The following is a 12,494-nucleotide window of genomic DNA, read 5'->3' as shown; positions in this document are numbered from 1 at the left end:
GGTTCCACATGCAACTGACCAAATCTATTGGAAGAAAATAGATCAGTTACTTCAACAGAAACGTGCCATATGTCAGGAAAATACTGGCTCTTCTACAGAGAAAGGCAAGTCAGATGACACTGGAAACATTCACTAAACGTTAAATCATACCTAAAGGCACTGAGAACACCTTCACACTACTGAGGAATGCTCATATTTAGGTTCCTGTAAGGGTATTCTATGTAACCCTGCTTTGATAGAAATAATGTGAAATTACTGAGAACAGGTTCCATTCCTGGGTCAGGTTCCTGCCCACCTAAAGGTCTGTGATGCCAAGGATTAAAGGGCTGTCTCAAGACAAAGAGTTAAAATCTCATTTTTCTCCATCTACCCTAGAAAAATGCAAAAGGTGAGCTGTAATAGATGAAATTCCTATTTTGTTTGTAGATCACCTTTTAAAAAGCATGGGTTTAATATTTTTTATTTTAATAGTGTTATTTCATACTAACAAAAAAAACTACCAAGAAGGTAGGAAAAAAAAACTTCAGGTTCAACCTTGTCTAACAAGTGCAAAAATTACTTTGAATAAAACAAACTGAAGGAAACCCTAGAGCAAACCAAAGTAAAATATAGCTCTTCAAAGCAGCATTGATTGTGGATCAAAGGGAAAGGCCATCAAAACTTCCCAAGCCACAATGTTTCTGCATGTCTGAAAAAGAATTAACTTGGAACAAATATGGAAATAATAGTAGGTCTCTGTTAAGTCAACAACAAAGAAATCCTTAATACCATAAAACAAGGTTACGTCAAATCTCCCATTTTTAAAGATACACGAAGCTCCTTTCTCACAATGCTTTAAGATGCTATTTATAGTAAGAAAAGCGAAGACTTAACATAAAAGTCAAAGGGATTATCATCACTAGTCTAGCTACACAGAAGTTACTCTTTTACTTTTTTGTTTCATCTGCAGTCTTCAAATATGAAGATGTAGTACAAAAATATTTCCATACCGCAATACGATCTGTTTCAACTACACTATCTCAGCATACCAGATGAAGCAACAATCAGCTTTTGGACAGTCAGCCACATTAAACAGTAGCATGCAAGCTAACAATTCTAATGGGCTTTTGTTGTTTTTCATGTTTTTTTTCCAGCATCAGTTTGCTTATTTAATGAGTATAATTTTCTTAAAGTTTACAAGAGCAAGTGAATAGCCCTCAATTAAGAGCTGGATCCTGTCAGGAGACTACTGCGAAAAACACCAGAATTTAGGTATGAACACTAGGCACGTCAACTGAACCACAAGGACTCTTCATAGCACCATAAATCACACAAGTCTTCAAGAACACAAGAAAACCTTTCTTTCAGAACAAAATTTGGAGAAGAGCAAAAATACTAGAGAGGCAATCCAACACATGAATAACCAAACAAGCACTACTGTTCTCACTCTTGGGATTTTCTTCAGCTTTACTGTCAGCTAGTTGCAGAGACTGGACTGAACTGCATTTCAAAATACGACTTACAGGAAAGGGCAATAATAAGGGCAAGCTATTCAGAAAAGGAAAAATCCTTTTAAAATGTTGCCATAAACTATCACCCTTCGTAGGCAGATGGTCTGTGCTTCTCAGCTCTGCATTCCCCAAGTGAGCAACCTCCACTCATTTTGTTCAGGCCTCTTTCCGCCTTCTACAAATAACAAAAGGATCGTGTCTAGAAGTCAAACAATAAAAGTTGGATCACTGCAACCTACTTAAAACCTATTTGCCACTTGTGTGGCATAGTATCCTTTCAGTATTTTTCATTTCACTATTTTTTATGCAGAATTTTGTGGCATTGAATTATTAAGAGGCAGAATTTGCTATTTCAGGACTTTAGGTAACAGCTTGAGAGAGTTCTTGTGAAACTAAATGTATAAAAGTTTTTTCAACTGAAGCTACTCAAGTGTTTAACGTTTCTTTTCAATTTTAATGAGTTCCATGTATGACCAGAAAACAACAATACGGTTACATCAAATGACGATCAACTAAAAGACAGGATGTTTCTCCTCCTTCCTTGAAAGATTTTCTTTTGTTCTTTTAAGTGTTCTATCTTAGTCTATCAGATACAAAGAGCAGAAAACTCGTATGGAGATAATGCCGTTGTCATACATAAGCACTGCTGTAGTCTGCTGCAAAGTACAAAGTTGACGTATTGGGTCTACATCAAAGATATGCCCTTTGGCAGGTTGCAAAGACAGGTTGCAACTTTGTCCATAAAAATGTGCGTTCTACAAAATGGGTTCTGTAACATGAACTGTTAGTGGTATGCCACCATTCCATTGATCCCGCACATGCGTTCATTTCTCAGGAATGCTTGTAAGCTGGGCTATGCCTTGCCCTAAGATAAGCAGACTTGCATGAGGAAAAAAGCAGCATGTCGCAGACAGAAAGATTCAACTCTCTGCAGGAGACTTCTTCCATAAAACACAAGTTCTGGTACAGGACATGCCAGTGGTTCCTGCTTTACTGCCTGTATCACACACGTGGTATTTACAGCAAGAGATTAAAATTGGGGCAGTCCTTTCCTGTTTATGTTTTAAAAATTAAGAGAACAGTTTGAAAAAACACTGCATTGCAGGAACTTAAGCTTTCAAAGACTCCTTAATCAAATACTAAAAATTAGTAAATACAACACTATCAGTTTGGAGCCTCACCACTTCCAAGTTACAATGTATTTTAAGACCGCCAATATTTTTCTGAAGTACTTCTGCTTTTTTCATTGTGAATGTGGGAATTGGAGCGCTGTGTAATGATTTCGGGCTCGAGTCCAGTTTTTGTACTACTTTTTATCCATAACTATTACATGGTGCATTATGAGTTTCAATATAGATTGAACACAGAGAGATGACCATATCAATTTCTCTCATAATTACTGTGAGAGAAGCAGTAATAGAGAATGAATGAGGCAAAAGTGTAGCCACAGAAGGAAGATGATTTTACAACTATGAAACAGAACTACTACAGAGACGCTGTTGGTACCATAACTACCTCTCCCACAGATTTCCTGAACAGCTTTGAGTAAGGTACTTAATCTTTCCATGCCTCAACTCGGCATGGGTAAAGCAGAGGTCAAAATACTTAACCTCACAGGCATGTTGCAAGTATAGAAACATTTGCATTTGGGAAGCTACTGGGTGCTACCAATAGCAACTGCGTGTGTACGATTGAAATATAAAACAAAAATCTGCTTCAGCACTGTCTGAAAGGTGTATAAAAATTAAGTACGACACCTCACAACAAACAAAGAAAATAAAATTAAAATTCAGCAGCTCTAGTGAGTGAACTTAAAATGCTTGGGAAACTAGCATGCAAGTACAGCATTTAAAGTGCACAACAGAGTAATAAAACAGTACCAGCAACGTTACCTCTGTCATTTCACACTTTTCAGCACTTCACTTTGAAAGCTCAATATTGTTGTAATGTAAGGGCTTTTGTAAAAAATTAACACATAAATATTCGTACAGCTCCTGTATGTATTAATTCACCCTCTTCTTCCTAAAAATAATTCAGCAGCATACAGTTTTACAACATATTGATCTAGGTAACTCATGAGTCATTTTTTGTGAGTAGGTATCAATCACTTCATCGTTTACTTGTCTGTGAAAAGAAATTGATTTTAATCAAACCTTGCAGTAACACCTTATTGATGTACCCCAAGAAAACAAAGTCATAATGAACCATCAGGGTCCAAACATAAAACACTGTAAGGAGCAGCAATTTTGGTTTCAATCTTTCATTGTGATTTGCAAACATACATGACCACAAAAGTAGTAAAGCCCAGTGCAACACTGAAGTTGGTCTGAGCAGCAACACATTTACATAACAGACTTGGGGCAAGCTCTACAGAACTTGACAACCCCAAGAGGCTGGACAAAACCACACTGTGGACCTTGTGTACCTCCACCACTTATTTACAGCATTGTATCAGCTTACATTTTACTTAATTTTAGCAAATCATGATTCTTCTGTGGCAAATGTGAGGTAATGCGACATCATGAAATAAGAGTCTTAGCCCTTCTCCAAAGCAGTGGCTCAGCCTTTGTTCTCCAGAGGCTTTAAACTTTTCCATGTATTCCACCACATGGGAATAGCAATTTTACTTGATACACAATAAGTCCTTTTATGAGTGTTTGTCAAACAAAATACAGCTTACAGTGATAACTGCAGCAGCAACTCGAAAGAGTAAAGTTAGGATAGCAATTGATGTATTTTATAGATTTTTGAATACATGTCAGTTTAAAGCACAGAGAAACGAGTACTGTAGCAACATCCGCTGCCAAAATTATTCTGGCAAAGGTGAGTGTTTTACTGCAGTTAAACTTCTGTTAAGATCGTGAGAAGACATGCGGACAGTAGCGACACCATATCAGAACATCTTCACTAATGCTGCATTCTTACAAAATGTTGGGGGATGTACAGTGAGCCACATCAGAATTTAGCGCTGCCCAAGCCTACGAGAATACCTCGATACAGCTTACAGAGACATCTATAGGTAGTGGCTGTCTAATACCTTATAATTACTTACATAGGAGAGAGGCTGAACTTCCTATCTAGGAATTCATATAACAAGGTGAAAACATTTTTACCAGAAAAGTGCTTCACAAATTAACTAAACAAATAATAGTAATAAGATATCACTATCCATTACCAGAAAGAGATGCAACATTAGTACTGGCACGTTACTTAAGCAATTCAGTCTGTATCAGAGGTGAATAAAAGATAAAGTTGGTGTAGATACAAAAAGCAATGTAACCAGTAGCCTGTCTTTCCAGCTTCGTCATCTTTCTACACACTCGGCTGAAGCTGAACCAATCCCAACTTCGCAGAAGACACACATACGAACGTGTACAACCATACGTGCTGTACCGTGCATAAGTACTGGTTTTAAAATTCCTAGAACGGAGAGAACCCGAACATACTCTGAAACGGAAAAACAACATAAACAATGTGCTCTGTTACATTTAGCAAACAGTAATACAGAATCATGAAAACAGATACAGTAGGGTAGGGGAGACAGTTTCTTAATGAAGTGGGAATGGACTAGCTCTCTAGAGCCACGGAGCCTTTTCAAAAGCGGGTTTGACTGCCCTGGATATTTGCAGGCTCGGTGAGAGAAGTAGAGAGGGTGAAGCGAAATCCCAGGACAGTTGTATCTAACGCCCCTCACCCCGGTCCTCCTGCCCGCACTAAAGGGATAAAAACGCCATTCCCGGCTATTTCACTTTTCTCTACATTAAAAGGAGGGATTTCCTTGGGATATCTTATGCACGAACTTCGCAGAGATAAGCACAATCCCTAGGCATTTACACAGACACACAAAAAAAAACCAGAAGAGAAAAGAACAGAGGAATTTCCTCACGCACACACCGCGGAAGGGACGCAGCTATTCCCCCTCTCCAGGCAGGCAGGGACGGGAGGAAGAGTCGCGGGCTGCACGGACCGCCAGCCGGGCTCAGCCCGGCACTCGCACCCGCACCCTCCCGCCGACCGCGCTCTCCCGCACGGGCACTCTCGCGCCCCTTCCCGCTCCTCGCACACACACCCCGGCTCGCTCTCCCTCATCGTCCCTCTCGCTCGAAGTCCCTCGCACACTCTTCCCCTCAGTCTGGCTCTCACACACTCTCTCTCGCTCTCTCTCTCTCCCCCCCTCCCGTCCGTCCCCAGCGGCCCCGACCGCCGGCAACAAAGCGGCGGGGCGGGCAGCGCGCCGGGCTGGCGGCGGCGGGACGCGCTCGCACCGCACACACACGCACACATACACTCGCACACACGCACACACACACACACATACGTACGTATACATGCACACACACAATGCTGCTGCTGCCGCGGCACCTACCAGGCGGGCAGCCTCGGCCCAGGTGCGGTCCTTCTTCTTCCTCTTGTCTTTCATGTTTGCATCTCATTGAGATGGTTCGGGGGGGGGGCCGGGGGGTAGGGCGGACCAGGGAGGGGGGCGGGGGGGGGGGCGCCCGGAGGGGTTCCGCACGGACAATGATACGGTGACACGGAGCTCTGGAGCCCCCGGGGCGGGAGGGGCGAAGGAGGAGGAGGAGGCGGAGGAGGCGGAGGTGTGGGGGGGGAGGCTCCCCGCGGCGGCGGCACAGCTGTGACAGCTTGAGGGATGCTCCGCCGCGCTCACAACAATGCGCTCTGACGTCACGCGGGGGGACCGCGCCCGCGCCCAACATCCCCCCGGCGGCGGCGGCGGCGCCCCCCGCCCCAGCGCGCGCCCGGCCCCCGAAGCCTCGCGAGAGCGGCCGCGGGCCGGGGGCGGCGGGCAGGGGAGGGCGATGGCGGGCCGGTCCGCGCCGCCGGACTACAACTCCCGTGGTGCACCGCGCCGGGCGGGCGGGGCGGCTCCCCGGGGACGCGGCGCTGGGGGCGCCGCCGGGGCGGGGGTGGCGGCGGGTGCGGCCCCTCCGGCCCCCTCACTGCCCTGCCCCCGACTCAGGCCACGCCGCCGTACGTACACACCCAGCCCGAAGGAGCGCCCGGCCCTTCCCCGGAGCGCGCCCCCCTTGCTGGCGCTTACTTACGGCTGGGGCAGCCCGTCGCCCCGGCGGTGCTTGCCCGTGCCCTCGTCGCTCCGTCTGGACCCGCTACCGAAACGTGCCGAACCAAACCCAGCCCCTGCCAGCTCGCAGCGATCGCGCGTTAGCGCCTCAGCTCCTTCCCTTGTCGGAACAGGAAAGAACATCTTGTTCCAGTGTGTAAACAAAGGGAGTTGATGTGCTGCGCTCGTAAAACCGCCGAAGGAGGTTTTCTTTAATTGGATGACCCAGGATTAAGATGCCCACGAAATGCGAAGCAGAGGGACTTGGCACACCTTCCTGAGTTGCAGGATATTGTAATGAGGGTTCCCTTCCCATCCCCGTTTATTCTTCTCGACCAGATATTAAAGTGCATTTGGTATATTATTGAAATACATTTGGTATTTTGTTTGGAGAGAAACGAGTTAGAAATTTTTCTGGGTTTTGTGTAGTCATCGATGCAGTGCTTGATCCCTCCTTAGTCCTTTTCTCAGCAGCACCCGTGTTCCGCCTTGCTGCGTTCCTTTGGTAACATTAAACCTTATTTTTCCACAAATACGCAGTTTGCTGGGGAGGGGGGGGGAATCATGCCCAGCTACGACAGTGTTCTATCAAGAAAAGGACCAGGGCAACCCTGAGAACCTTTAGGCCCCGAAGGAAGCAGAAGTGACATCCTGATAGCATTACCCAAACACTCTAAAAGAGCACTCAGATAGCCTGTGATGGTTTTGCTCTTCCTCATCATCCTTGTTTTAAGAGGAAATGATGCATGAAAGATAGTTCATGACCGTAACACCTTTCCAGATTTCAAAATTCACTCCCACTTAAAAATGTTAGCAAAATAAAATTATATTAAAACAACTGCTTCTAAATTTTGGGTTGATTCCAGGCTCTATAATATTGATCAGAGGATTTGAGTATGCCTCAGAAATGTTCTTGTGAAAAGTGTTGTTGCAACTGCAATGTTTCAGGTTCAACAATGAGGTTGTGTAAAAATTTTACAATCATCCAGTTGTCGAAATAGCTACATATTCCTTTCTTATTTACTGAATGCCTTCTTTGTCACCTTAGTAATATTTAGAAAGGAAATGCTTGCTATTAATATCACTTCTTTGTCTATGTTTTGTTTCTTTGACTTTATTTTCAACCTTTTATGTGTCTTTTCTACTTCCATTTTTTCCCTTTGCGTCTGCTCACCTTTAGTAACTTTTTATTCCAAACCATACAGGTTTTATTCACATCTCATCCCCCATGCTAAAATCCTAAGTCTGTAATAATTAAGTACCTCATTGAAACTGCTTTTGAAATACTCCTGTTGTTTTAAGTATTGAAGCTATGACAAAATAAAAAAGCTCAGGCAGGTTTATCAGTCACTCCCATCGTAACTGGCTGTTATAAGTCTTAAATAAATATTCTGCGTTACTTCCCATCTATTCATGGGGAGCTGCTTCACGTACGTAACATGAACTTCTATTACTCATGAGACCTCTGGTGTTGCAGGGTTGGTGTTGGACAGAGGAGGACATTTGTCAGGAAAAATAAGTTCAATGAACTCCTAAAGCTAATCTGACTTTGTGGATTTTTTGTTTGATTCAGTTGGTTTGTACTATTGCTTGTTGCAGTCAGGATTAGACTTTCATTTGGTATTTCTATGGACAACTGGAATAATATTTTTAGTATTACATCCTTTCAATTCAGCTGGTGAATATACAAGACCAGTGTTGTGCTGTCATTTATTTTATTTACATTGTTCCTACACAGTCCACGTGCTTGTAAGTTCATAGAGTTGTACAATTGTTTGGGTTGGAAGGACCCTTAAAGATGACCTAACTCCAACCCCCCTGCCATGGGCAGAGACACCTCCCACTAGACCAGGTTGCTCAGAGCCCCATTCAAGCATGCACAGAAACCAAGTGCCTCAACAGAACAGTTCAGTTCTACTTTGAGGGAATTAAAAATTATATGTAAGTCTAGAAGCACAGCAGAAAAAGGTCAAGTTCATCTTCTGGAAGAAAGCATTTCCTTTTGATTATAGATAGTATTTACTGCATGAATTGGACACTACAGGAGATCGTGACTGTTGCTTCTCTAACTGAATCAGCAATACGAAAATTGAGAAATGGTGAACTGCCTTCAAACTGCAGCCATTGGAACTATGGCTAAAAGCTCAGTATATGTAGCGCATATAAATGTATATGTGTGTGTGTGTAAATATTTACAGCACATTGTAAACCAGATTGGATAACCTGCAAATACTGCAGAAAGATGTTACATTAAAATATATAATGAATTTTTACCTAACCAATATTTATGTGATGTTACAGTGCCAGATGTTACTTTTTGACCACAGATGGAAGCAGTTATTTATTATGGATGCATTTGAGTTCAGTTACTTGTGTCAGTAGAACCGTCATATGATACTAAAATAACATCGGAGGCTGGTTTCTGAGCTGCAGTACCCAGTAAATGCATTTACCTGAAATGTTATAGAAGTTTGAGGCTTGACATCATCTAGTGAGCTACCTGAAGAACACTGTTCTTGTTGTTCCGTGCATAGAAAAATTACTTTCGATAAGTACTGTTGATTTTTATTTTTGTGTACAGTAATACTCCTTTTCATACAAATCTGTGAACTCGACTACTTATGCAAGTATATATATATGCATAAAAATATGCATTGCTTCAATACAATGAAACACTGCTGTAATGCAAATTCCAGTTTCAGCTCTTACAAAAGAAGTAGTATCAGCTGGTACATGGAAATGCCATATGTGTGCAGAATGATTTATTCACAGCATGGCAATTCAATCTAATGTGCTACTTCTACAATGCAAATTATATTCTCTACAATTGAACGAGAGATGCTGAGTAACAAGATAATTAAAAAAATATCCCAGAATGATACTAATGGAGAAATTGCATTTCCTAAATTAGTGTCAGCACAGTGGTGATAGAAAGCAAACCAGAGTATTTGGTTTTGTGTGGACTTAGGGAAACCAAAGCCATTTGGATTGACAGTTAACCATTTACAGATACTGCTGTCATAGTTGTAGTGTATTTTATACTCTTGATTTAAAGAATGTCTATTTTCAAGTATCCAGACAGTTTGAGTTTCATAGCATTTATTACACTTAATGGAACTGTTCTCTTTTAATCATACGCCATATGGACCCGAATCAACATCCAGAGCTTTTCAAATATTAATATTAATAATTCTTAATAACAAGCTCAGAATCTAATATTATCTGAGTGATGTTACTGTATTTGGAAAGTCTTCTGAAGCTGATGAAAAAAACAAACCCTACAGGCTATACTTGAACATGTCAATACAGGAGGGTGAAAGTTAAATTTTGCTAAATACTAAATCAGATGAACAGAATAGTCTTTTCTTGAGCACGCCATCTCTTCTTTGGGATTGGAAAAGGTCATAGAATATGAAGAAGAGCTCACTCTTCCCAGAAAAAAAAAAGAAAAAAGAAGAATCACAGCCATATTTTTCAGGTCTCAAATCAAGGTGTACATTATTTATGTACACCTAAATTATGTACATTTATTTCTAACTGTGCAGTACCTGCAGAACTATTAATAACAGTGCACTGTAATATCTAAAATTTACCTGAGACGTATCTCACCATAGCAAATTTTAAAACAATGAAAGGTTTGATTGACTGTGAATACACAGAATCTATTCTGTTGGCTTTAGAGTTCACCTCAATTGTCATTTCTTTAGTCTCAGACCGGGAATGACCAAATACTCTCGATGTAGGATTACTTAATTTTCTCCCTCCTAGCCCTCCAGCAGCCAGATAAACACTCAGGTCTTTTTTATGGTGTTGCAGCTGATCTAATAAACTTGGTTGCAGCTAACCTGAGGTCCACTTTGCCCTCCCAACAGATGAGCAGTGATACCCCCAGCACGGAGAGCTTACCTTCCAAACTACCTCCAGGCAGCACTTCCGTCAGCCACGCTGGCTGACTACACATATGAGGCCACCCTTACCCAAATCCATGGGGACAATTTCTATGAGAAGACCTTTGAAACATGAACATGTCTTTGAAACATGAACAGTTTACAAGATGCCATAAAAATGTTGGAAAGAAAATATTTCTGTTGTGCATTCACAACAGAAGAGTAGGGAACCTGCCTCTGAGGCATTGCACTCCAACTGCATACAGATCACACCTCCTGGCAGTTCTGTAAACCTCAGAGGAGCAGGAACTGTCTGCAGATAGCTCACAAGATTACTTTCAGTTTTATATGACATAGTTTAGTCAAATCAAAACCACAGCAGCTGATAGCTTATCTCATCTGCTCTTTTTTAGATGCTTATCTAGATGATTATATGGAAGTTGCTGCATGGTTTATAAATATGCAATTACAGGAGAAAAATTTGAAACTGTTTACTTGCAGTGTCTGATTTAATAGAAATTACATATCTTCCTATCTAGAAAGTGATTCAGGATTTCCAGATGCGTGGATGCTGTCCTAATACCATATTTCAGCCTTCAGAATGAACTTCACCCACGAGACAGATATGTAATGAAATATCACTTCAAGTTATATGGAATTTCAAGGAGTTGTAAAGACGTACTAGAGGAATTTCAAGCAAAATTTGTACAACATGCTCATGGTAAGTCTCAAGTTGTCACAATAAACCAACAGTTACAGGACAAGTACTCATGGCCAGAACTTGATATGAAGGGCTGAAGCTTAATACTTAAAATTAAGACAAGTTACTCATGCAATACCATTACAGCCTACCCCTTGCATTATTTTTTTCTGTGCATGACTGATACCACAGCCCCTTTGGGCAGTTATTTCATCTATCTAGCTATCTCTCTGTAGTAGACAATCATAAAATGACCAAACAGAGTGTTTATAATTGCTTCCTTCTCTGTTTTTGGCCAAAAATGAAAGGTGTAAGAATTAGTACAATTTAACTTCTTACGATGAGTAATTTTTTTTTCTGAAAATGTGTATGAACAGACATCATCAAGTTATGGTGAAGCTGATGAAGAACTGGAATTTTAAGGAGAATTTTAAAAGAAACTTAAAGGCTAATCTAAAAAAAAAAAAAGAAACAACCTAAAAAGCTTGGAAGACCTTCTCAATAGACTAATTACAGGTTTAAGGAGTATCCTGCCATGTACTCACATAAATAATTTCCTGAACTAATGCCTGGAGTTACACACATTGAGCTAAATGTTGCTAGGTTGAGGATCTCTAAATCTACTGTAGTAACACAATCAGATGCAAAACACACAGTCCAACAGCAAGAAGAGTAATAAAGATCATTGTTGTACTACAGATCTGCAATTCAAATTTGACTTTGTAAGTGCAAACCTCTGGAATCCTGCAAAAAGGGGAGTCTGAGTTTAGGTTGTCTCTCAAGATTTTTAGGGGTAAAGCATACATAAATTTAAGCTATCTTTGGGATAAGTGCACACCTGCTTGCACCTGCTTGCCAAGGGCAACTTAGAAATATTTTTAATTGTTTGTGTGTAATAGATTGCTTTTTCTTAACTTATCTGCATTATAAGACAAATGAACAAGTCACTCTTGTGTGACTTCTGTAGTCTTCTTCTACTTGCAGGTAACTATCTGCACGGATCAGAAACTTTTAGACAATAACAAAAAACAGCAGAGAAATAAAATATTAGTTTATTAGCACCACATTCTTAAGAAGGACAATATGGTTGATGCAGTATTGGTGCAAAATGGCAGAGGGTATTTCTCAGATGCGCTGATGTGAAAAAGCAACTTCAGTTTGGGGAATCTTTTTTTGTGCTTAGTCAAGGCTCTTGCTGCAGATATGGTGGAGGGTCTTCTCCTTTGCTGCTCCTTTATGGCTGTGAAAAGACCATCAGTTATCCCACACATATCATGTGATGCTTTAGTACAGGTCAATAAACAACTCTGGTCTAGGTGTATTACATTACATTT

At 41.3% G+C, this 12,494-nt stretch overlaps 1 protein-coding gene across 1 annotated transcript in view; it reads right to left on the bottom strand.

Annotated features, from left to right (window-relative positions):
* The window catches only part of ASXL3 (ASXL transcriptional regulator 3), a 129,807-nt gene extending 123,612 nt beyond the window's left edge, over positions 1-6,195 (bottom strand). The window contains exon 1 of the mRNA XM_051769645.1: positions 5,857-6,195. Coding sequence (XP_051625605.1) covers positions 5,857-5,910 — 54 coding nt within the window. The 5' untranslated portion in view covers positions 5,911-6,195. The remainder of the gene's footprint in view (positions 1-5,856) is intronic.
* Between the last annotated feature and the right edge of the window lie 6,299 nt (positions 6,196-12,494).

The sequence above is a fragment of the Manacus candei genome, unplaced genomic scaffold (assembly GCF_025592945.1).
Source record: "Manacus candei isolate 608988 ecotype Guabito, Panama unplaced genomic scaffold, ASM2559294v1 h1tg000008l, whole genome shotgun sequence".
Lineage (NCBI taxonomy): Eukaryota > Metazoa > Chordata > Aves > Passeriformes > Pipridae > Manacus > Manacus candei.
Note: the sequence above shows the minus strand (reverse complement) of the source record. Positions and strands in the feature narration are given on the sequence as shown.